The sequence below is a fragment of the Mangifera indica genome, chromosome 2, assembly GCF_011075055.1.
Source record: "Mangifera indica cultivar Alphonso chromosome 2, CATAS_Mindica_2.1, whole genome shotgun sequence".
Lineage (NCBI taxonomy): Eukaryota > Viridiplantae > Streptophyta > Magnoliopsida > Sapindales > Anacardiaceae > Mangifera > Mangifera indica.
The window spans coordinates 6,952,008-6,976,882 of record NC_058138.1 but is presented as its reverse complement, the minus strand read 5'-3'; the positions used below and the strand labels follow the sequence as shown (position 1 = coordinate 6,976,882).

Sequence of the window (24,875 nt, the reverse complement as noted above, 5' to 3'; positions counted from 1 at the left end):
ATTTTGGTAATAAAACACAATTAAAAAACACTACTTAAATTATATACATGTCGTCAATCCACACATTCTCTCACTCTTTGTTGAAACCTTCCTTCTTGACTCTCTCCTTCAAGCCCTTCCATGAGCTTCTTCTGTACCAAACCCTGAAAAAATATCATCATTCTTCCATGTCTAATCCTCACAAAAACTCCATCATGAATGGAACTGATCATGAATTCACTACCCACTTGCCCAAAAGGCCTAAACTTTCAGATCCTTTCATTTCTCCCCCTGAAATCCAATCTGAATTTTCCCATCACGCCTCCTCCATAGCCCGCATCAACAACGGCAGCTTTGGATGTTGCCCCCAGTCCGTAATCTCTGCACAGAAAAGATGGCAACTGGATTATCTTTCTCAGCCTGATGATTTTTACTTTAACAAGTTAAAGACTGGAATTTTGCAGTCCAGACTTGTGATTGAAGACCTGGTGAATGCTGACCATGTTGATGAAATCTCCATTGTTGATAACGCTACAACTGCGGCGGCTATTGTTTTGCAGAGTGTTTCATGGGGGTTTTCTCAGGGGAGGTTTGAGAGAGGGGATGCTTGTGTGATGCTTCACTATGCTTATGGCGCTGTGAAGAAGTCTGTAGAGGCTTATGTGACTCGTGCAGGTGGTTTTGTTATTGAAGTTCAACTTCCTTTTCCGGTTAATTCTGTTGATGAAGTTGTTGTTGAGTTTAGGAAGGCTTTAGAAAGAGGGAAAAGTAGTGGGAAAAGAGTTAGATTAGCTGTGATTGACCATGTGACATCTATGCCTAGTGTTGTGATTCCTGTTAAAGAATTGGTTAAGATTTGTAGAGAAGAGGGTGTGGATCAAGTGTTTGTGGATGCAGCTCATGGTATAGGTTGCATTGATGTTGATATGAAGGAAATTGGAGCTGATTTTTATACTAGTAATTTGCACAAGTGGTTCTTTTGCCCACCTTCGGTTGCGTTTTTGTATTGTAGGAAGGCTAATGAATGTAACGATTTGCATCATCCTGTGGTGTCTCATGAATATGGAAATGGGTTGGCTATAGAGAGTGCTTGGATTGGTACTAGGGATTATAGTGCCCAATTGGTGGTTCCTCAAGTTTTGGAGTTTATTAATAGGTTTGAAGGAGGAATTGAGGGAATCAAGAAGAGAAATCATGAAGCTGTTGTTGCGATGGGAGAAATGTTGGCAAATGCATGGGGAACACATCTTGGATGCCCCCCAGAGATGTGTGCAAGCATGATCATGGTTGGATTTCCTGCTTGTTTGGGGATTTCATGTGAATCAGATGCACAGAAGTTGAGAACTCACTTGAGGGATAAGTTTTCTGTGGAAGTACCTATTTACTATCGACCACCTAAAGATGGGGAGATTGATTCAGTTACAGGGTATGCGAGAATATCTTATCAAATTTACAACAAGCCAGATGATTATTACAAATTTAGAGATGCAATTAACCAACTTGTTCAGGAAGGGTTCACTTGTGCACTTCTCTCATAGTTAAAGAGGTATGCTCCATATTCAAGGATTGAAATGATTCATCGGCCATCTACAATGTGTGTAGATTCATATGCTTGTTGATGCTTTGTCATTGATTTATCATAGAAATTTGCATTTCTGGAGCAGTAGCATAAAATTATGCTCATGTGTCTTTGCAGCCAAAAAAAAAAAAAAAATCATTCCTATGTTGCATTAGGACCAATTAAGTAATATGTTGTCACTTTATCAAATATGGTATGTGGGGTCATGAAACTTATCTTGTGACATTCTGAAATAAAGGACAGGTTAGGTGATTGGCCTATTAATGTTACCGGTTCTTGGTTAAAACACCTTAATTAATTTACATTATTTGCTATAAGGAGTACACCAAAATTCTTGCTGAGTAAATATATGGTTTGTTTCGCATCTCTATGACCCTAACTTGTATGGTACATGTGAAATGCCACTTTTCTGGTTGGCTTGATATTGTGGCTACTCTGCTTATCTGAACAAGAAGAATATTTTGTAAGATTCTTATAACAATGAACAAGAGGAATGTTTTATAAGATTCTTATAACTATGAGCAAGAGGGGTATCTTTTAAGATTCTTCTAACTATGAACCAGAGGAATATTTTTAATGATTCTTCTAATGGTAATATTAATGTGCCCTTAAAAGCAAGTGATTTAAGTCTATTTTCATCTTGTGCGATAATCTAGGAAGCACAAAAAGACACAACATGGTGTGTTTCCATGTTTTGGAAATGTTTTTGTTTCCGTTTCCGAAAAGGCCCCGAAACTAGTACAAAACGTTTTGGGGCCGTTTTGGTAATTTATAAAAAATAAGAAAAGCATTTCTGTTGCAAAAGCGCATTTCTTGCTATGATAGGGGAACAAAATTCATTCCCTTTTATGTTGAAATCAGTTAGTACAGAGCACTAAACCTAGCCATCTCCTTTCCCTCACCATCATGAATCTCTCTATTGTTGGTGTCTCAAATTCTGATCGGCCCCTGTCTCGAAGTCTTGGTGAACACATCTTTGGCTTCATTAGTGCATCAACGGCTTCATCAGTTCTCAAATCCTGACCTGTTCATCTGTGATGGCTTCATCAATTCTTCTTTACTGCATTCATAAGCTTGATGTGCATTACCTTACTGCTTGCTTCATGAGCTTAAACTACTGATTCTATTTGGTTCTCTCTTTGATTATCGTATATTTTGTCCATATTCTTTGGGATCGGTATCTATGATTTAGTGTTGACCGTCATATTCACTGGACAGGGAAAGCACTTTAGGTTTATAATTTTATTTATTTAATATGAAGTAGTTTATTTTTCCTTATCAATTTAAAAGTTGAATATTTTTGGTAATGTTAAATGGTTTGAATTTTATTTATATTAATTTAGGTTTGTAAATAATTCTTAGAAGTGGAAAAAGTATGCCATTCTTGTATTTTTTTTTAAAATATAGGGTACTGTATTTTTTCCTTAAAAAAAAAAAAACTGGTACTTATAAAATAGCCCCTATATTTCTAATATTTATACATTTCTCCACGTTTCCGTTTCCTATATTTTTGAGAAAATGTGTTTTGACATTTCTGTGTTTCTGTTTCCGTGTTACATAAGTGATAATTGTAAATTGTGTGAACTTCCATGTTTTCATTGTTTCCTAATATCACACAAGTTTTTTCAATTTTGTTATTATGTTGAGTGTTTACCCTGAAAAGTTGTGTAGAATGTTTCTTCTCAATATAATGATAGCATTTGAGGCAGTAGTTAAGGATCAAATATTGCCATTGCTTGTATTGCAAGAGAATTAATGTTTGGTTAGTCTAATCTCTAATCCTGAAAGAGAATATCTCATATGGTGCAAAAGTATGTCATAAAAATTTCCAGCATACTTACTGTCACCAAGTGGAGACATGTTAATATGCATTATTTGTCCTTAAACATGAGTATAATTTCTGCTACCATTTTGTAGTGTAATTACATTTTTATTAAATATAATGGTGCAAAGTGCATCATCATCTTTAAAAGATGAGAGGCTGAAATAGTGAAGCAAAGGTATCTTCCATTGTAATATTGTCAAACGCTTAACTATGGTGGAATATTCTGCTTCATTGGTCCACAAATCTGTGTTATTTGTGGCGGCGGGTGGTAGTATGACTTGGTAAATCTGTGTATTTCTCATCTTGTTTACTGTTAGTGCGGAAGAATATAAATCTATGAGTCTCATATTCAACAATTATGGAGACAATTGATTTTATTTTAATGAAGAAAAACCGCCAGGTGATAAGTTGCTAAGTGATGTACTGGAGGAAGCCTTAATTGCTTTCCATTCCAAAACTGAGTGAGAGTGTCCACCTGTGCAATTGACTATGAATTCTTACTTATTTGCTATAAACTGTTTCTTACCTGCAGTCCTGTTCTTCTGTAGCTTCATGGATTATGCAGTTGCAGTCTTCTATGAATAAGGATGATTTCTCTCTGTGTGGCTGGTTTCATGGTTTCGGTACCATGAAACTCTCGAATCCAATAAACAAACTGCAGATAAACTTCTGTAACTAATGCAGAAGCAGTTAGCTTTTCTTCAATGACCTGGGGAAGTAAACTTGTCTACTGCAATCCATGGAAGCTGTTCTTGTAAATTTACTAAACTCTTTAGCTGCCTTCAGCAGCCATTGCATGGCCATGAACAATCAAAAGCAGTCTTAATCTGACCAATTAAAGAATAAAATGTTTTATGATTTCCTCAGGCTTCTGTGGTCTAAAGATAGCGGGACATGAAATGAGTTTGCTTCTTCTTGTACGTTTTGTAGATGTTTTATCTGGAATGATTGCTTGTAGGTTCTGCATTCTTTATAATCATTTAGCTTCACTTTTAAGGGTAATGAGATTATATTGACATTAAAATTCATTTTTTGTCAGAGAAAGTTTTCACTTCAAAGTAGGAGAGATGTTCAATTATTACATATGCTTTCTTCTTTAAGGCCAATAATAATGGTGGCTTGAATGAAAGATTGAGAAACTAGTTCTTAAAATTGATAATACCATAGAATAAGGGTACTGGTGTGGCTGTTACCGAAATTTGCACTGATGTGAGAATACAGGAAGAGGTTTCGAGAATTCAAGAAGAAGAAACGCAGAAGAGAAAGATCAAAGGAAGGAAAATTGACTTCTTGTAACTGCTTTTTTTCATTTTTTTCCCACCATTTCTTTACACCTTAAATCGTCCAATTACAACTGTAAGCAAAGCATAAAAGGACGACGTTTACTAATTGAGCTCACCCTATAAAATTTTCCCCCTCTAGTGCATCTTCAGGATGTGTCGTGCAATGATTCTGCTCAAGGTTATGTTATGACATAACATCTCCAATGGTCTTATTTTATGTATGTCTATGTGGATCTTTTTTGAAAAACTGTATGTGAATGTTGAAAGGCTGGAGGTTTAATTAAAAATTTATTTTCATGATTTTTTTAAATGGAATTAGAATGTTTGTGTGTAAATATTGATAGGTTGAAGCCCTAACTAAAAACTCAATCTCAAGATTTTTTTTAAATGGAATTAGGATTTTTTTTTTGCGTGTAAATATAGTAAGGCCGAAGTCTGGGGGTGTTTAAAACCAGATAACCGAATTAATATGCTATTAGAAACAATTAAACATGCCAGGATCCGAATTCTGTGAAATCTGTAAATAAAATTTACGTACCCGTTTATGTGTTCGATGAAGCGTCTTCGAATTCTACGCAAGGTGTTGACGTTAGTCTGTTTCCACGACGTCATTTGCCCACATACCGATTTTCATTTGGGAGACTAATTTACTGTGCGTATTGGTTTTGGCAGGGGAGAAGAGTTCTCTGTAAAAATGGTGTTCTCTCCTCTCATTCTCATCACATTCTCATCATTGTGCTTTGGGAGGCAGTTAAGACTTTTTTATATAAAAGTCCAACCGCCAATAACTGCTAATCGGGTCGGGTCGGCCCGTCATGGGTGGACCCGGATCCAATATCTCCCACTCACACATGATGGAAGACCCGAACCAAATGCTTAGCCACAGAAATCTCATATAGCAGTACGTTTCATACTTGCAAATGTGTCGTGCGACCTCGCGAGCACCTGCACTTAGGAGCTAATTACTATGCATCTGTTAGGAATAGCCTAGCCGCTTCAATCCGAATAAAACAAAAATAAAGCGTTAGGCTCGCAGCACCCCAAACTTACTCAATAACACCAGCTCCCTTTAATCCCTCATTTTTCATTGTGTTATTTTCCTATGTATCCATGATCAAGTCCAATCTTCATATGAGTGACATGATCAGCTAGCAAATGGACACACGTAATATATATAAGTCTTCCTCTTCTATTCAAAATTTTCAATTTAAACTTAGCTGTTTTTCTAGTCATGTTCCATAGACCGAATCATGCGTGATCATAGGTTCCAAGCTAAGATAGCAACACTAAGAGTAAATATCAAACAACAGTAAAGAGTCAAAGGGTACCAACATGAGTTAATTCTCATAAAGTCTCACACAGTAAAGGAGCAGGGATTCATCCTTCCACTACTTTAACTGGTCGTCTTACTTATGCACACATGGTATGAATCATGTGCTACAGTGTGTATTTTCTCAAATGTCATTCACAACACTGTACAGATCTTAGTTCAGTCGCTACCCTAAGCGTCTAACATGAGTTCTTAATCATCTTCACACTTGCAGGTATTTATTTATATTAAGAACTCACATATGGCATTCACAAGTTATTTGGACGTGAGGAATCCAAATCGGTCATTTTCAAATATATCTATTCATGACCTCATCTTGATCAATCATCAAGGCGACATTTTTATTTCAATAAATCTTTTCTTGAGAAATTTGTCTCTCATTGGTATGCTCTCTCAGCATCATAATTCTCAAGAATAATGTCTCATCTTTGCTCGCTCTCTTAGCGCCAAAGGCGATTGCTCGTGTGAGTGAGTCAATCTCTAACTTATGTGACATTACAATCTTGTTGAGCTAAAAACGATGTGTATGCAATGAAAACCCAAGAATTTCGGGACATAAGTTCAAAAACATAAAATGAACTTAAATTCATGGTTTTCGATGTTGTGTCATCCGTACAATATATAAGCTCAACACTCATCAATCATTATTTACGCAATCCAAGAAATTTAACATGTGCAAAATATACTTTTCTTGGAAGAATCTCAGTCAAAGGATCAGTGACAATACAATGCGTAGAATTATATTGTACGTTCATTTCCCTCTTGGAAATTGAGTCTCTTATTACGTTGTGTCTAGTGTCGATATGTTTGGTTATCTTATAAAAATATAAGATCTTTTATTTCAACAAACAATCATTGCTCTAACAGTATTGTCCTATTTACTCAGATTCACAAAGAATCTTCTTAACCAAACAGTTTCTTGCACATTTACTGAATAGGCTATATACTAGGCTTCCGATGTGGATACGGCTACGCATCTCTGTTTCTTATCGCTCTAAGATATGAGTCATTTTGGAGTAAAAAAAACTTAGCCGTTATCTAATTTGCGTTGGTTTAAAAACACTTCCCCAATTGGCATCTCAATAGCCAATCAAACGTAAATTCGATTCTTAATCACATAATCAATCATCCATAGAGCCTTAAAAATATCAACAATTCTGCATACAACCTTTCAGTGCTCTTTTCAACATTTACTTATATCGACTAACCAGCCCAATAACAAAATAAATATGTGGGCATGTATGCATCATAACATACATAATACATCTGATGACATCTGAATAGGTAACCTTTGACATTTCTCTGCTTCTATCTTAAGTTTTGGGACATATCTCTTTTGGCTCAATAATTCGTCATTTGTCACAAGAATATTAACAGGTTCACAATATACCATATTGGATTGTTCTAGAATTTTTTGAATATTACGCTCTTATGACAGAGTCAAAAGTTTCTTTGAACAATTCCTCTAAATGTAAATTCACAATATGTATTCTGTTTTTCCACATCCTACAAGTCAAAGGTATGGACAACCATCCTTTGATGATTATCACTTACTTCAAATCATTTCTAGTTATTTATACATCATCACACACATTGATAGAATTACAAATCGTCATCAGACTTTGTCACATAGACATGATGGTCTTGATTAATCATTTCAAAGTTCAAGTACCAGTATCTAGATGACAGTTTTAGGTCATTCAATGTCTTTGAAGCTTGCACACTCTGCGTTTCAAACCTATAACAATAAGATCTATATCTCATTTCATGCAGATTTCTTTGTCAAGTTTTTCACTAAGAAAAATTGTCTTGACATTCATCTGGTGTAATTCTAAATTCAAATGTGTTATTATAGCTAAAACCAAATACATTGAAGTAAATATTATAAATGATGAAAATATCCTTCTACACAATCTATACCTTCTCATTGAGTATAGTTTTTCGCTATTAAGGGAAATTATATATATTTATTGAGCCATTCGCCTTATGAGTAATTCAGGAAACTCATTTATTCTCAATGAATTTTTGATCTGGCGATAAGTCAACCAAAACTTAGAATTGGTTTGTTTTCTTAGTATTTTATCTCTTCTTCCAATGCATTTCAAAATTTTCTTATAAAAGGATGTGACATTTATTTCAGTTCTTTATCATCTTGGGGAGTGGTTATGAAAACCTTGTTTTCACTTTAAAAACGTCACTTGAATACTTTTGGATGTCCACTCCAATGCAATTGAGAATTAATGCTCTCACTATCTGAAATAGATTAAAGTTTAATCTCAATGCTCCTACTAGGGTGAGATGAATGAAGCAAACAATTAAAAATTATTACTCCCACTATCCGAAATAGGCTGGAGCTCAATTGCATTTGCTCCCACTAACTAGAATAAGTATAGGTCTTATATCTTAGGACTCAACCAATGGTTGTTAAGATATACCCATCTTCATTCTTTTCTCATCTCATTTAGATGAAACCTTTTATCAATATCATCCCTATTAAGAAAAATATCCTCTATGAATGTAATATCTCTAATACAAGTTCAATTAATCTTCCAACAAAATCCTCTCTAATGAACACATACCCTTTAGAGTGTTCAATGTATCTAATAAAGATACATTCATTTCTTCTTAGTCCCAATTATTCAAATTTATGGGAAAAGTTATGGATTGATATTACTAACCACTAAGGTTGTAATCAATTAACTTAGATTTTCTATCTGACCATAACTCATAGGGAGTGGAAGTAACTAGATTAGTAGGCAATTGGTTAAGTTCTCAAGCAGTAATAAATATCATATCATCACAAAGTGACTTGACGTTTTGCTTGCGCTCTAACTGACTTAACCATTTCCAATAGAGTTCAATTACTCTTCTTCACTACACCGATTATTATGAAGTTTTGGAATTACTATTTACCATACTATTTATTTCATTACTCAGTTCCTTGAACTGTTGGAACAAATGCTCAAGATCCCGATGAGTTCATAAAACTCTTATCAATTTTGTCTAATTGATTCTCAACCTCAATTATATATAGTGTCTAAAGCAGTCTACTGCTTTTGACTTATGGGAGATCAAGTAGACAAGACCAAAACAAGCATTGTTATCATCATTAGTAATGAAAAATGAGATACATTCTCAAACTTTACATTCATAGGAAAATATATATACCTAAGTATATAGATTGCAAAGGAAGTCAAACTCATATAGTTTTGTCAAATGGTTTTTAGAAGTTTTTCTAACTAGGCAATGCTTACATATAGACAATTCTATTTATGCGAAAGTTCCTAATAAACTTTCATAAGCCAATTTATTCAATCCATCTTGGCTTACATGCCCTAATGTAACATGCCATTTATTTGCATTCATTTCCATACACATAGGAGAAGCAAATAAAGAAAAACTTAACATTATCAAAAGTGTAAGGTGACAAACACCATATAACCATTCAACCAACAAATCAAATCTATAGAAATCAATTCTATCACATTTCAATAAAACATCCAGAGAAATTCAAATTATATCCTAGTTTAAGAAGAACAAGTACTTTGACCAAGATTTACTGAATATTTGGAGCATATTGGATTTCGTGTAGGTCTAGGATTCGATCATCTGTAAAACTTATTTGCTTGTGTCTATTCCTGTTACTACAACCTTTGTGTTGTTGCCTACATATATCAAATTCATTTTATTCAGAATTCGATATAAATATACTAAAGATCATCTATCATGAACTACTTGGTCGGTGGCTTCAAAGTCCATAATCCACGTAGGATAATACTCAGTTAATATCATAGTACCAGAAATCAAAGTTTCATCACTTGATTTTAAACAAGACTATCATTTTCATCTCTGTTCATTCATAGGTGATATAATTCTTGTTGCTTCTATTGCAACTATTCATCTTATTTTTGTCTCTTCTTCTAGTACTTTTGCCACTCTTCTCATTTCAATTCCTTGGTCTTATTCTTTGAGCATTAAACGATCTCCTTCTTATATTAGGACTTGAGCCACTCACTTTTGAAAATTGATTCTGCAACGTATGCATGAGTATTAAATTCAGCTACCTCATGGGCGCTTATACTCCAATTTTATGTGGCCAGAATAATTAACAAAAGTCCTTCTTTTCTCATTATGGGTCATATGTACCTTTATACACTCCCACTATCGAGAAGAAATCGTTTTTCTAAATGAACCTCATGTTCATGTATCAGGTTACGCGCAGCTGACTTTAGTTTCATAATCAAATTTGACATTCAATCAAATTAAAAAATCAACTGTCTTTAGTTGGGAACTACAATTCCTCCAAACTTTTCAACTAAAACCAGACTTATGGCATATGCAGTTGAACTTTCATGGTACTTATATACCAGATTGATAATCATGAAACTAATCAAGATATCACACGAAGTGGATCTTGCTTCTTACATGCGTGATGTGCGTCCACATCACGTTTGTGTAAGGCACTGATTAGGGTTTTATCCCTTAGTCAGTCAAAACTAAATCTTAACCTGATTCACAACCTCTAAAGTTTTTTGCTCATCTAGGATATTGTGCATTTCAAATGCCATATGGTTTAATTCTCTCTATTCAGTATCATTCTCATTCAAATCAGCTATCATTTTCTAAGATGTTATGGTTAACTAGATCACAGAGATATCTATCAGACACAACGTTATCAATGCAAGCAAATACACATCAATTGTCGTAATTACGCATTAAAATTTTAAAATATCTCACATAAGGCACAAAATCGAAAGTTCACTATGTTCTCAATCATCTCCCATGGCACAAATGCTTGACATTTTAAACTTTAATCTAATTGCGCCAATATTAATTCTGGATGAGAATTTCATTAAATTCTACCAATCTCAGAATTCTCACACTTAACAAATATATATGATACAACAAATGTATCATCTATTTTGACTAAGACCATTTCATCAACCTGTATCGATCTTTGAGTCACTTTATCCATGATAAAGTCTCTATTACATTTGCGTTAGGTCAAATACCTCGCATTACGTTAGTTTTGGGAATAGCGATAAAATAATGAATATTCTATCGTATATTACTAACCGTCGCTTTATAGCAAGCTGTAATGAATCCATTTAGTCCCAAAAAAGTTTCAAATTTATGTCCCGAATAAGATCATTGATTACGGGGATCAAATTCACGCATGAATATTTTCTCTTTCTCAATTAAAAGAATTCAATAGGATATTGATAGTTTATACATGCAACGTGATGGTCCCTAATCAACAAACTTGTATGAAATAGAAACATGTATCCCAAAACACCATTATGTATTTTTTGGGAGTCAGAATAAGATATTACATGTTATTATACATCGTAAGACCCATGGAACACATTTCATATACTGATCCAAGTACTACACAACTTCCAAGGACTAAAAAACAAGTTTCATGTGCCAATACACGCTGAAAGTGGGTGTTTATGCGCGGAAATAAGCTCATAAGCTCATTTACGCGCCACGTAAACATCGCATGCGCCTCCACGAGCCGTATAAGTGTCTGTACGCGCCTTCACGCGCCAGAGATGACTCAGATGCGCTGTCACGTGCCTCCACGTGCTTGCACGCACCTCCACGCGTCAGAAATGGTCACCACGCGCGGTCAAATATTGACCGTTGACTGGTCAACTATTTGACCGTTGATTGGTCAACAGTTGATCGGATTATCCATGGGTTTGGATCCGGGTTGTGAGACCCGGTTGACTAAACGGGTTAACCCGTTGACCGGTTCGGGTCTTGACCAACCCATTGACCTCCGGTTCGGGTAATCGGGTTATCCCAACCCGATATTGACCCGAAATCGCACGATGAACCCTAATCTTGTTGTCCTTCTAATTAGCCATTTTTTGGTGATTTTTCGGCGATAAGACCATAGGGCTTTTGTATTCCAGTCAACGACGAGTCCAATCGTTCCAAGTTCCGGCGTCGATCGCACCGGAAACCATCGAAACGGCAAGCAAGAAAGACATGCCTTGGGTCTTGGATTTGGGTCTATTTCGATCGATTTCGACGTTAATTCGAGTCGATTTTCAATTTAAAATATGTAATATTATTCCTAGCATTCATCCAACATGTTTCCCAACACCAATTTCATGCAATTTTGGCCAAATTAAATTCGTCCTCAAAAACGAAATTTAAACAAACTTCTATATACAGATTCTAATTCGTATAATATACGTAATATCATTCACAGAAAACATAACAAATATGTATCCTAGGCTCTGATACCAATGTAGAAACAATTAAACATGCCAGGATCCGAATTCTGTGAAATCTGTAAATAGAATTTGCGTACCCGTTTATGTGTTTGATGAAGCGTCTTTGAATTCTATGCAAGGTGTTGACGTTAGTCTGTTTCCACGACGCCATTTGCTCACATACTGATTTCCATTTGGGAGACTAATTTACTGTGCGTATTGGTTTTAGCAGGGGAGAAGAGTTCTTTGTAAAAATGGTGTTCTCTCCTCTCATTCTCATCACATTCTCATCATTGTGCTTTGGGAGGCAGTTAAGACTTTTTTATATAAAAGTCCAACAGCCAATAACTGCTGATCGGGTCGGGTCGACCCATCATGGGTGGACCCGGATCCAATATATGCCAATTTTTTAATTGAACCAAATTTTTTGTTTGGAAACAATATGAACTGATTTAAAGATGAATCAATTTTGATCAGAACTAAAAATACTAATTAGTTGAACCGAATTTTAGAAAATTATCATATTTTATTTTTTAAAAAGTATATTCAATATTTTATTCAATTTTTTAAAAACTGGTTTGGTTTCGGTTTTGAAAATTAGACAAACTAATAATTGAATTAAAAAACTAGTTTTTCTATATTTTTAAATCGGTATTAGAACTGGTTTTTTAAATAATCTATTTTTTGGTTTCGTTTTTTATTCAAAAATTGGCTTGATTTGATTATCGGATAATTTTAAACACCCTTATCTGAGGCCTAAATATAATGTTATAATTAAGTGATTTCTAGTAGTTGTAGAATCATTTTGTAAACATTTTTGCAAAACACGTTTCAGCCTCCTAGGTTCCATAAGAATGTAAAGAGGTTATGGGATTAAAAGGTTAGGATGGGTCTTGTCACTTTAGCCCTCTCTCTTTCTTCTTTCAGACTTATCTTCATTAGAGAAGACGAGTCTTTGTTTAGACAAAGACAAATCCTCTTCATCCAAATGAATTGGCAAAGACATTGATTTGTCTTTGTTGTCTAGAATCGATGACTACATTTGCAATTGACACCTTCTATCATCGACTCTTTATCTGTCATCGACTCACGATGGTGAAAGAACAACGAAGAGTCATCATGTATAAAGACGAATTAGCTTTTCATCTTCATATACAATAAAGTCACACTGAGGGGATTCTGATTGGAGAGAGAGTGTGTCGGGAGGGAGAGTTTAGTGGGCTAAAGAAGGTGATTGGAAAAGTTGGATTTTGAAAAATATACCCTAGGGGGGAAATATAACTTTTTAAAACTTATAATAAGAAAAATTGTGATTTTTAAAACTACAGTAAAGAAATGAGATAAAATTTTATTTATTTTAATATTATTGATAAAATGACTGTTTTACTCTTACAATTAACAAAAAATTTTAATATAAATTGGATGATAGGTTGGTGTTTAGGTTTTGAAATCTCGCAGATGTAAGTTTGGAAATAGATTAAATCTTAAGTGAGAATAAGGCTTTTTGGCCTTGTTTTAATGAACATATATTTATTTAATGCCATTTCATGTGATTAGTTAAGTCCAAGTAACATTTTCCCTCAAGGGACAGGACTATCGGGGTAGGGTGTTATAGTGCCCACAATAAATTTTAAAACCTTATCGACGCTAACAATTTAAGCTCAAGTCTAATAATTTAATGGAAAATTTTCTTATTCACAAGGTCTTAAATTAGTTCAGTTCCAAATTAAAATTTTCAAGTTTAACATTGTATCCACAATTTGTCCGACCCAATTAACAAACCTAGGTACAATTATAGAAGGGAGGGGTTTAGTAGAGCTTAACAATTTTAACATAACTCATTAATTTGACATGACATACCACAAAAAAAATTAGATTAGAGTTAAACTTTTTTTTTTCTTCAGAAAATTTAACAAGTTAACTTAATACGACACAATATTAGATCGAGTCATGTTTGGAATGACACAAAAATAATTGAAACTGACACAAATGTTTAAAGAATATTATTGTAGTAGAATTTGTTAGGTTAGATTAAAAAAATACTGAAAGACAAGGATTAACAACATTTGAAATCCATATATATTAGTTGTATTTTCGTATAGTTGTAATTATTTTAATTATTTTTTATTGCCAAATTTTATTTTATATTTCAATAATGCTAATATTATTAACATGTCTTAAAGGGTTTTGATATATAATTTTTTAGATCATATGTAAATAAAATAAAATATTATGTTATGTATTTTATTAATTGTAGTTAGGGCATTTTATTAAAGAAGTTAAAACACTAAAAATACTTAAAAAAATAAAAATAATAAATAATTTTAAGTCAATTCAGATGGTATCAGATCAATCTAAATATAATTTAAATTGGATTAAAGTTATAAATTTTTTTAACAAAATTATAATTTAAAGTGGATTAGAATGCTAACTCAAAATGTGCACTACAAGATTACAATCATTACCAGCTCCACCCCCACACGATAGTTTCTTTAATCATTCCATTAATTTCAATTTCTTCGTCAGTATCTTTTTTAATTATTTTATACTTGTCAATGTGTTCGCGTATTGTAAAGTTGAGACAAATCGTTGTCGTTTTAAGAAACCAAACAAAAGAACATGTTTTGGTATATAATATTACTCTTTTGGTATGTAATTTGAGTATATAGATGATGTATTATTATGTAATTAGATAATTTTAAATTAAAGATAAAATAAGATTTAATCATATAATAATACATTATTTTATACTTAAATTATATATAAAAAGTATATACACATATAGAATTGCTCTTAACATAAACTTTTTACCAAAGTTGATACTTAACATGTTTTATAAAAATTTAGCGTTTCAATTGACAAAATTGCTCTAATCAAGGTCCCAATAACTATTTACTACATAAACTTCGGTGAAACCATGATTTCCCACCCTTTAAACTTGAAAAGCTTATTTGTTCATCCGTTATTTATTTTTGTTGATGCAAACTATTATTTAAAAAGAAAAAAGGTTTGTTTTACACAATAATTGATACTCCAATGAGGAATAATCCATGAAGAGCGACGATAACATTATAAGAGTTGCATTGACAACAAAAACGAAAATAATTCGAGCAATTTCTTGTAGTTTTACGAGAAAAACCCAATGAGGTGAGACTATAAGAGTGTCACTATACAAAAACATGACTAAGATTAAGACTTTATATTTTACATTATGAGTAAGTTTTTAATAGAAGGAAACTCTTTGATTCATTTTTGATATAATGTTGTTGTTGTTGACATCACAAGAATCGAACTATCTTTTCAATTTTCTTTTGTTTACCATTTTTGTTTCAAAAAATTACCCTTTTTTCAAATAGGGACGAAAACTTGATGGCTTAGACTTAGAACCTACTAATTCGACAAATTCCACTGTAAACAAAGTCTTTATAATGCTACTAAAGAGGGCGATATAAAAGGAAATGATGATTTAGTTCTAACAAAGATGAATATGACAAGACAATAAATTAGTAATTTATATTAAAATCAATATATTTTTCTGTTAATCAATTTCAATAACACTATTATTAACAAGGTAATAATATATTAGTCTTATATCAAATTAAATTAAAAAATTTTGTTTTAAAGATAAAAATAATATATAAATAAATATAAATGTAATAAATTATTATCTGATTGAACATTATTTTTTTAATTTAAAATTATTTAAATATTTAATAATATATATCAATTATATATTTATTTATTTACTTGGTAGATAGAGTGTTAAATCAAAGATTGGCAAAATGAGCACTACCACTTCCGCTTTCAGGAAAAAAAATTATTAAATTGGAAATTTTTTAATTAATTATAACTAAATGGGTCCCATTCAATCTCCACATCAATCTAACTTGGCAACAAAATCCACCAAAAGTAAAAACCTTGGCTCAGATGACGTGGAGCCTAGTCATATTTACAAATAACATAAATAGTGAAAATTTATCCTAATTATAACAAACCACACCCCCCCCTCTCCCCCCAAACCCACCCAAACCAAAAAAAATATAAGGTTAAAATAAAAAGGCCAAAACACTTATTCCCACCCAAGGTATAGTGAACTCCCCTTCCCATCCATCAAATACCCACTCATAATTTAGAAAACTAACACCTATCCTCCAAAATTAAAATAAGATTAAAGGTAAAATCATCATTTAACAATAATATTTAACATTTATATCATTTTACCCTCTTAATTTGAAAAACTAACAATTTCATCTAAAATTAAATTTTGAAAAATAACATTTTCCTCTACCTAGGGTTTCAATTTTACTAGCGAATTTTCAGCCAATGATGACCGATCTCTCTCCCTCTTAGTGTCATCTCTCCCTTCGATATTTAATATTGGGTCGACGATGTCTGGATTCGATAGAATCCAAACAAAATCTAAATGAAGAGTCAAAACTCTTTGTCTGGATCTTCGTTGTCCAAACAAAGTCTGCTTCGCCTGGACAATAATCTAGAAGAGACTGATCTCCTCATCTAGACCGTCGTTGTTGTCTAGATAAAGTCGACTTCATTTGGACGATGAAGATCCAAATAAAGAGTTTCGACTCTTTGTTTGAATTTTATCAAATTCAGACGTCGTCGGCTCAATATTGAACATCGAAAGGAGAGACAATACTGGAGGGAGAGAGATTGACCATCGTTGGTTGACAATTCGTCGACAAAATTAGAAATCTTAGGTAGGGAAAAATATCACTTTTTAAAACTTAATTTTAGGCGAAATTATTAGTTTTTCAAATTAAGGAGACAAAATAACATAAATATTAAATATTATTGTTAAATGATGATTTTGCCCTTAATCTTAACTTAATTTTGGAGGGTAGGTGTTAGTTTTCCAAACCATGGGTGGGTGTTGGATTTTTGAAAGTTGGTGGGCGGCAATGGCATTCACTATACATTGGGTGGGAATACTTCATTGGCCAAATAAAAATAAAGCTTATTTCTCTCTGTGTTTTTGTCCCTTCTGTTCTTGCTGATTTTGGTGAATGGTGATAGCGCAAAGATTAGAACTTTTGAACCGTCTTTCCTTCAATTTTATGAATGGTAAGGACCCAGATTTTGTTTTCTAGGGTTTCCATTTTAATTTGATTTTAGGGGTTTTTTTTTTGTTGGTTCAATTTGAGCTTTGGAGTGTGTCAATATGGGATTTTTATTTGATTAATTGCGTCTAACTGTCAAGTTTTGAGCAAAAAAAATTGCGGGTTTTGCATGTCATGATCAGGTCTTCGCTTTTTATTTTTTGAACTCTTTTGCGTTTTTGGTTAATTTTTTTTCATTTTTTGGTTGCTGAGAAAATTGAGGGAAAAGCATGAAAGATGGAAAGAAAGCTCTGATTTTTCCATTCTTTTTCTTTGTTAGGTTTATGAAAGTAGGGTCATTTCATGTGCCAGTGATTTGTTGCAATAGACATAATTGAGTGCATTTTATGTTTTGTGTTATTGAGTATCTTCTAATCCAAAGCTGTCAAAGTTTTGAATTTCTTTTCGTATTCTATATCTGGCCAAATGGTTGCCCCGAGTGATTTTTGTTATTTTTGTTGATGTGAGATTTAAATTGTGAGCCTTTGAAACCTTAGAGTTTACTTTGACCTTTAAGCAAAAATGTTGGAATTGGTTGACTGAAGTTCCATCGCATGAAAAGTTAATTCGTTATGAAATGGATTTTACCTGCAATTAACAGTTCATGGTTTCAGAAATAGTTAGCTTTAACTTTTCCAAAGAGTTATAAGAGTTTAGCATTTTTCTTTTGTTTGACTTTGTTAGGCCATGGCAGAGAACAAAATTATAGCTATTTGTCAGTTGGGTGGCGAGTTTGAGATTGAAAAGGATGGCACATTGTCATATAAGGGCGGTGAGGCTCATGCCATAGATATTGATGACCAAACGAAGTTTGATGAGTTCAAGATGGAAGCTGCAGAAGTGTTTTGCTGTAATGTTAACACAATGTCTCTGAAGTACTTCCTCCCAGGTAACAGAAAAACTCTTATTACAATCTCCAACGACAAGGACTTAAAGAGAATGATAAAGTTTCATGGGGATTCTATCACTGCTGATATTTATATCATAATGGAAGAAATTGTTGAGCCTGATGTCTCAAACATGCCTGGCAGTAGGTAGTTTTCTCAATGTCTATGCTGACATTTTGTTTTTGTAATTGGATTATTTGTTCTAACTTTTGTTATTCTTGATTGTGCAGATCAAGCAGAACAACTCTTTCAGAAGCATTGCTTCCAGTTAATGCACCCCTTGATGTTGCAGAAGACATGGTGGATGATATTAATAATCCTGTCATCCCTCTTGATGCATCACTTGATGTCATAGTTGATACCCCCCATATTGGTGTCAACCTTGATGATATGCAGATTGAGCTCCAAGCTGAAATCTCACCCATTCTTCCTCTCGTTAATTCTAACAATGAGAAGCATGTGAAATCTGCCCATCAGTGGCACAATACTATCACAGGTGTCGGCCAAAGATTCAGCGGTGTTCATGAGTTTCGCGAACTTCTGCGCAAATATGCCATTGCACATCAGTTTGCATTTAGGTATAAAAAGAATGATAGTCACCGTGTGACTGTCAAATGCAGAGCTGAAGGTTGTCCTTGGAGAATTCATGCATCAAGATTATCAACTACTCAACTAATATGTATCAAGAAGATGAATCCAACACATACATGTGAAGGTGCTGCTGTGACAACAGGGCATCAAGCAACTAGGAGCTGGGTGGCTAGTATTATTAAGGAGAAGTTAAAAATCTTCCCTGACTACAAGCCCAAGGATATTGTCAAAGATATCAAAGAGGAATATGGAATCCAGCTAAATTACTTTCAGGCCTGGCGTGGGAAAGAAATAGCTAAGGAGCAGCTTCAGGGTTCTTACAAAGAGGCATATAATCAATTACCCTTTTTTTGTGAGAAGATAAAGGAGACCAATCCTGGTAGTTTTGCCACCTTCACTACAAAGGAAGATGCAAGTTTCCATCGTTTATTTGTTTCATTCCATGCCTCATTGTTTGGCTTCCTACAAGGTTGTCGACCTCTCCTTTTTCTTGATAGCATACCTTTAAAGTCAAAATATCGAGGTACATTGTTGGCTGCAACAGCTGTAGATGGGAATGATGGAGTTTTTCCAGTTGCTTTTGCTGTAGTAGATGCAGAAACTGATGATAACTGGCATTGGTTTTTATTACAATTAAAAACTGCACTATCAACAACACCTTGTCCTATCACATTTGTGGCAGACAAACAAAAGGGTCTAAAGGAGTCTATTGCTGAGATATTCAAGGATTCATATCATGCTTATTGCCTACGATACTTAACTGAACAACTTATAAGAGACGTGAAGGGGAAATTTTCTCATGAGGTGAAGCGTCTCTTGGTTGAAGATCTTTATGCTGCTGCTTATGCGCCTAGACCTGAAGGATTCCAGAGGAGCATTGAAAGCATCAAAGGTATTTCTCTTGAAGCTTACAATTGGATCATACAGAGTGAGCCCCAGAATTGGGCAAATGCATTCTTTCAGGGCGCAAGATATAACCATATGACATCAAACTTTGGAGAGCTTTTTTACAGCTGGGTGTCAGATGCACATGAATTACCAATAACACAAATGGTTGATGTGATATGGGGTAAGATTATGGAGTTGATTTATACTAGACGAGCAGATTCCAATCTCTGGATTACACGAATAACACCATCCATGGAAGAAAAGCTGGAAAAGGAACACACAAAAGTCCGTAATCTACAAGTGCTACTGTCAGGTGGGAGCACTTGTGAAGTTCGTGGTGATACTAATGAAGTGGTTGATATGGATAGCTGGGATTGTGGTTGCAAAGGGTGGCAACTTACTGGTTTACCATGCTGCCATGCTCTTGCTGTCATGGCCGGTATTGGACAGAGTGCATATGATCATTGTTCCAGATATTTCACGACTGAAATGTACAGACTAACATATTCAGAGACAGTACATCCTGTTCCTGATCTGGACAGGCCTCAACAGGCAGATCCTTCCCAGGTTGCTGTGACAGTAACTCCTCCTCCCACTCGTCGTCCACCCGGCCGACCAACAACAAAGAAATCTGAATCTCAAGATGTAATGAAGCGGCAACTCCAGTGCAGTAGATGCAAGGGTCTTGGACACAACAAATCCACTTGCAAAGAATCCTTATAAAGTTCAAGATACTGTATGTATTTGTTCCATTTTTAACTTGTGATAGGATGTGTATAGAATTTCAATTACTGCTTCATAAATGCATTTCTGAAGTATCTCTCATCAATAGGATAACCTTGAGTTCGTTTCATCCTGTTTTCTTGATCATCATTTCTCCATGTAGCTTGCATGCTAGACACAGTGATAATGAACTCAACTTTCTCAGAAATTTTCTTCCTGCCAATGATGTTTTAGAGTTTACACCTTTTTCTATTTAAGGTTTTGCTCTCACAACATCTGTTATTGTGAACTATTTAATGATAGAGCCTCTTGGTTCTGTTGTAGGGATCAGATGACCACGGCCATGATGATCTCTACATCTAACAGCTGTTCTTTGAAGGAAATTTAAGACATGTAAACCTGTAATTTAGTGTAAAAAAGAATCTGTAAGTGCTGCTGTGCTGATTATTGATGCATGAAGTGCAGTAGTAGTATCTTTTAGTTTTTGCTTTCGTAGCATCCTTTGTAACTTAAATTCCCAGTGAGGATGATACTCCATGACATTGACAATGGTAAAATCTTAGGAAAGTTTGCCTTAGTAAGTGATGTCACATTCTTGTTCAAAGTCATTCATCAGTTTTCTGGTATGATCTTCTGTCTCTTTCTTGGAATGTTGAATTTAGTATGCTCTCAAAAAGGAAAAAAATAAGAAAGTGTGCCCTTGAGTAGGGCTGGACTCGAGCCGAGCCAGCTCAAGCTCGAGCTCGGCTCGGCTTGGTTCGAGCCCGAAACGAGCCGGGTTCTGCTCGGCTCGATCGAGCTCGAGCTGGCTCGGTATATGTTTTTTTAAATTTTTTATACAAAACGACGTCGTTTTGATCCATATATATATACAAAACGGTGTCATTTTGATATAAAAAATGAGCCGAGCCGAGCCGAACTGAAAACGAGTCGAACTCGAGCCGAGCCGAGTCGGCTCGAGTCGAGCTCGAGCTGAACTCGAGCCGGCCATTAAAAAACCGAGCCGAGCCCGAGCTGGCTGCGAGCCGAGCTCGGCTCGGCTCGAATCCAGCCCTACCCTTGAGTCATGGGCCAATTTCTTTTGGCCCCAATGGAAATTTCATTTCATGAGAGTTGTGGTCCTATGAAATCCATGTTAATAGTAGCACCGTCTAAAACTCAAGTTGGGTAAATTACAGTGTAATTGCAACCTTTTAGTAGCAAAAAATAAAAACAAATGGGTAAAGTCCTGTGTACATTATGAACAATGTTTTAACCATTGCAATGACGACAGTTAAAGGGATGCACATACTACTAGGTTACATCTTCATCTTGTTTATATTGTTTTAATGAATTGGATATAAGAAAGAAGAGTAATGATATGTTAACACACTTTTAAGTATATAATTGAGAATATAAATTATATTTTATTGTGTGATTGAGTGTTACTATATTTTTAAGATCAAAGGACTATTTTACTTCTAAGTTTTGATGCGATCTTAAAGTTATACCTATGAAGGTTGAAAAACTCAAAATCTTATCGATGAGTCAACTGGAGTTAAAATTTTCTGTTAGAGACAGAGGTAAAATCGTTATTTTACTAATAATATTAAAAAAATGAAATTCATTACATTTTTCTCTTAAGTTTAAAAAACTAATAATTTCACATCTACGTAAAGTTTTCTATTTTTGAAAAGTCATATTTTCCCCCAAACATAGGGTTTTTTTTCTTCTCCCCTCCGATCACCATCTTTGATACCGATGACCTCCTTTTTCTACTCTAAAACTTTGGTCGATGCCTCCCCTCTTTAGATCTCTTCGTTGGAGATGAAGACATATTCTCTTCATCTCTTCTCTTCGTTGGAGATAAAGAGATCTCTTTCATATTTCTTCGTTGAGGAAAGTCATTGTGGAGAGGGAAGACGTCGACCACTGTTTTAGGGTGGAAAGAGATGGTCATTAGTGTCGAAGATGGTGGTTGGAGGAGTGAAGAAAATACCTTAGGTTTGGAGAAAAAATTGTGATTTTTCAAAGTTAGAAAACTTTAAACAAATATGAAGTTGTTAATTTTTAAAACTTAGAGGGGGAATATAATAAATTTTATGTTTTTTAATATTATTAATAAAATGACGATTTTATTCATGTTTCTAACAGAAAATTTTAACGACAGTTGCCCATGAATGAAATTTTTGGGTTTTTAAACTCTACATGTATAACTTTGAAAATATATCAAAACTTGGAGGTGAATAAATTCTTTAACTTATTTTTAATTTTAAATTATTTAATTACATAAAAATAAATTAATTATGTATTTAATTGTACATTGAAAAATACACATAATTTTATTATCGAAAGAGCCAAGTCCAACCATGATTATATCACTATGGTACAATCGTTGATGCCATTGTTTCAATTGGTCGGTCAAACCAATGAAGACTCAAACAAGAGACTTTGATTGGGTCAACGCATGATCCAAGTTTTAAAGCATGCTATACATTTATCGAATTGATTATTTTTTTACAGGTGAGGAATTTACTCCATCACAAATAAATATTAAACAAGAAATCAAGCTAATAACATTGTCATTCACCTTTCACATGAATGAGAAACTAAGCTTAATTTTGATATTGGTCATAAATAATAATGCTATATCAATAAAGTCTATCATTAATGCAATATAGGTTATTATTAAAATGAACATATTTTGTGGGGCTACAAAAAAAAAACCAATTTTTTAAGGATTAAATCTTTACGACAAACAAATTGTGATATGATGAAAATACCTTCGTTACTAGACATGATAATGGGCTAGGTCAGATCGACTTTAGCTTAATCTATCGCGCTTGTTGGCTGGGTTGGGCCCAAGACCCATATAATAATGGGTCTTTAGACTGGGTCAGCCTATATATTTTTGAAAGCCTAAAGCCCGACCCTATATATAAATGAGTTAAGCAGGGCCATTTAAACAATTTTTTAAAAAACTTTAAATATAAATTATTTTTCAATTATTAAAATCGATAACAATACTTGAACATGTTATTTATAATCTTTTATTTGTGACGAAGAAATATTATAGTTACATAATGAAAAATATTATAAGTTTATAATATAGTATCAATAAATTGATTTATATATTGTATAAATTATAAACATAAATAAAAAATATATACTATACCATTTATCTACTCATTTTTAACATCCAAATCTCTAAATTCTTTTGACATTAGATCTATTTGTAATATTTTATAATCATAAAATTGAAAATAAAATAAAATTATAAATACAAAAAATTATTATTTGTGAATTTAGATAATTTTCGAAAGAGAATTAATTAGAAAAAATGAAATTGAGAATATAATGAAAGAATTGAAATTGATGAAGAGTTGGATTGGTTTATATAGAAAAAATAAATAAATTAAAAAATTAAAAAAAGACTTAAAAGCTTTGCCTTTGTGGTAGAAGTCAATGGCATTCGCTTTCCCAAAAGGGCTTTTGCCCTTCTGTTGTTTGATTTTTTTTAATTTTTATTTTTTTAAATAATAACAAGTCAGATCGGATCAACTCATAATTTTAATATTAAAGTTTATGACCTAATTCGAATGGTCTATGAGTTAAACTCGACATAATACAATATTAGGTTAATATTCGAATCAAGCTTTTGTTTGACCTAACTTAATTGATGTGTCTGCTAGTTATCTTATATATAAATCCAATTTTGGCTAAAATGGTTCTTTCAATTTCGCTAACCATCGCAAAAGCGAGTTCCAAAGAACAAGAAGAGAGAAAGGAGTTCTGAGAAAAAAAAAAATCCATCCAGTCCAAATATTTTCCTTTCCACTAGAAATTGACAAAAAGTTTAATTAATTTCCTATGGAAAAAGAGAAATATGAGTCACCACATATTAATTGGCAAAACACCTTAAAATATTCACCACTACTCTTGTAAAAAACAAACCTCGTAGTTGTCTTCATTGCTCCCGTTGACGACAAAAATTGAATGCATATCACAAAACAAATCTCTTCCCCATTCATAGCCATCGCTCATAACATACCACCTTCACAAAACTAATTGTAAAAAACCCCACCGCTTACGACCAACGCCTCACTCCACCAACATCACTTGTAATTCACACTACACTGCTCATCACCTTAGTTCTCTCTCTTGACGAGTCTTTGCATGATCTCTCTTCTCTCTTTCTTCCCCACCTTAATGAAGTTTGATATAAACCCTAAACTTTTATTGTGAACACCATATTTTGAAACAAAAAGATTTCTATTAAAAATAAAAGCTGAAAGGTTTTATACATACATGTAACATTATAATGTGTTAACTGAGGGTGCACCACCATCACTCGTCACGTACCACCTCCGTAAAAAAGATTGTAAAAAAAACCCACTGGTTACCACCAGTGCCTCACTCTACCAATATCACCTGTAATTCGCATTATACTACTCACCACCTCAATTC

The 24,875-nt window shown here is 33.8% G+C and overlaps 2 protein-coding genes across 6 annotated transcripts; both read left to right on the top strand.

Annotated features, from left to right (window-relative positions):
- Positions 1 to 4,978, top strand: LOC123206460 (probable L-cysteine desulfhydrase, chloroplastic). Of its 3 annotated transcripts, none has more exons than XM_044623696.1 (2): positions 1 to 1,525; positions 4,605 to 4,978. In XM_044623696.1, the coding sequence occupies exon 1, from the start codon at positions 48 to 50 to the stop codon at positions 1,515 to 1,517; it is 1,470 nt and encodes a 489-aa protein (XP_044479631.1). In that variant the 5' UTR covers positions 1 to 47; the 3' UTR covers positions 1,518 to 1,525; positions 4,605 to 4,978. The 3 variants fall into 3 exon arrangements, with proteins under 3 accessions (XP_044479631.1, XP_044479614.1, XP_044479622.1); XM_044623679.1 differs by lacking the exon at positions 4,605 to 4,978 and adding an exon at positions 3,916 to 4,249; XM_044623687.1 differs by lacking the exon at positions 4,605 to 4,978 and adding an exon at positions 3,932 to 4,249 and having other exon boundaries at positions 2 to 1,525.
- A 12,170-nt stretch (positions 4,979 to 17,148) lies between these two features.
- LOC123209272 lies at positions 17,149 to 21,055 on the top strand. 3 transcript variants are annotated; one of them, XM_044627186.1, is made up of 4 exons: positions 17,149 to 17,305; positions 18,025 to 18,374; positions 18,458 to 20,442; positions 20,761 to 21,055. In XM_044627186.1, exons 1-3 carry the CDS (start codon positions 17,303 to 17,305, stop codon positions 20,427 to 20,429), a joined length of 2,325 nt encoding a protein of 774 aa, XP_044483121.1. In that variant the 5' UTR covers positions 17,149 to 17,302; the 3' UTR covers positions 20,430 to 20,442; positions 20,761 to 21,055. The 3 variants fall into 3 exon arrangements, with proteins under 3 accessions (XP_044483121.1, XP_044483120.1, XP_044483122.1); XM_044627185.1 differs by having other exon boundaries at positions 20,754 to 21,055; XM_044627187.1 differs by lacking the exon at positions 17,149 to 17,305 and having other exon boundaries at positions 18,089 to 18,229; positions 20,754 to 21,055.
- The last annotated feature ends 3,820 nt before the right edge of the window (positions 21,056 to 24,875 follow it).

Excerpts from the sequence above, each read along its gene's own strand:
- LOC123206460 (XM_044623696.1), top strand. The coding sequence starts at position 48 with ATGTCGTCAATCCACACATTCTCTCACTCTTTGTTGAAACCTTCCTTC.
- LOC123209272 (XM_044627186.1), top strand. Across the intron at positions 18,375-18,457 it reads TCAAACATGCCTGGCAGTAG|ATCAAGCAGAACAACTCTTT; the intron begins GTAGTTTTCTCA and ends TTGATTGTGCAG.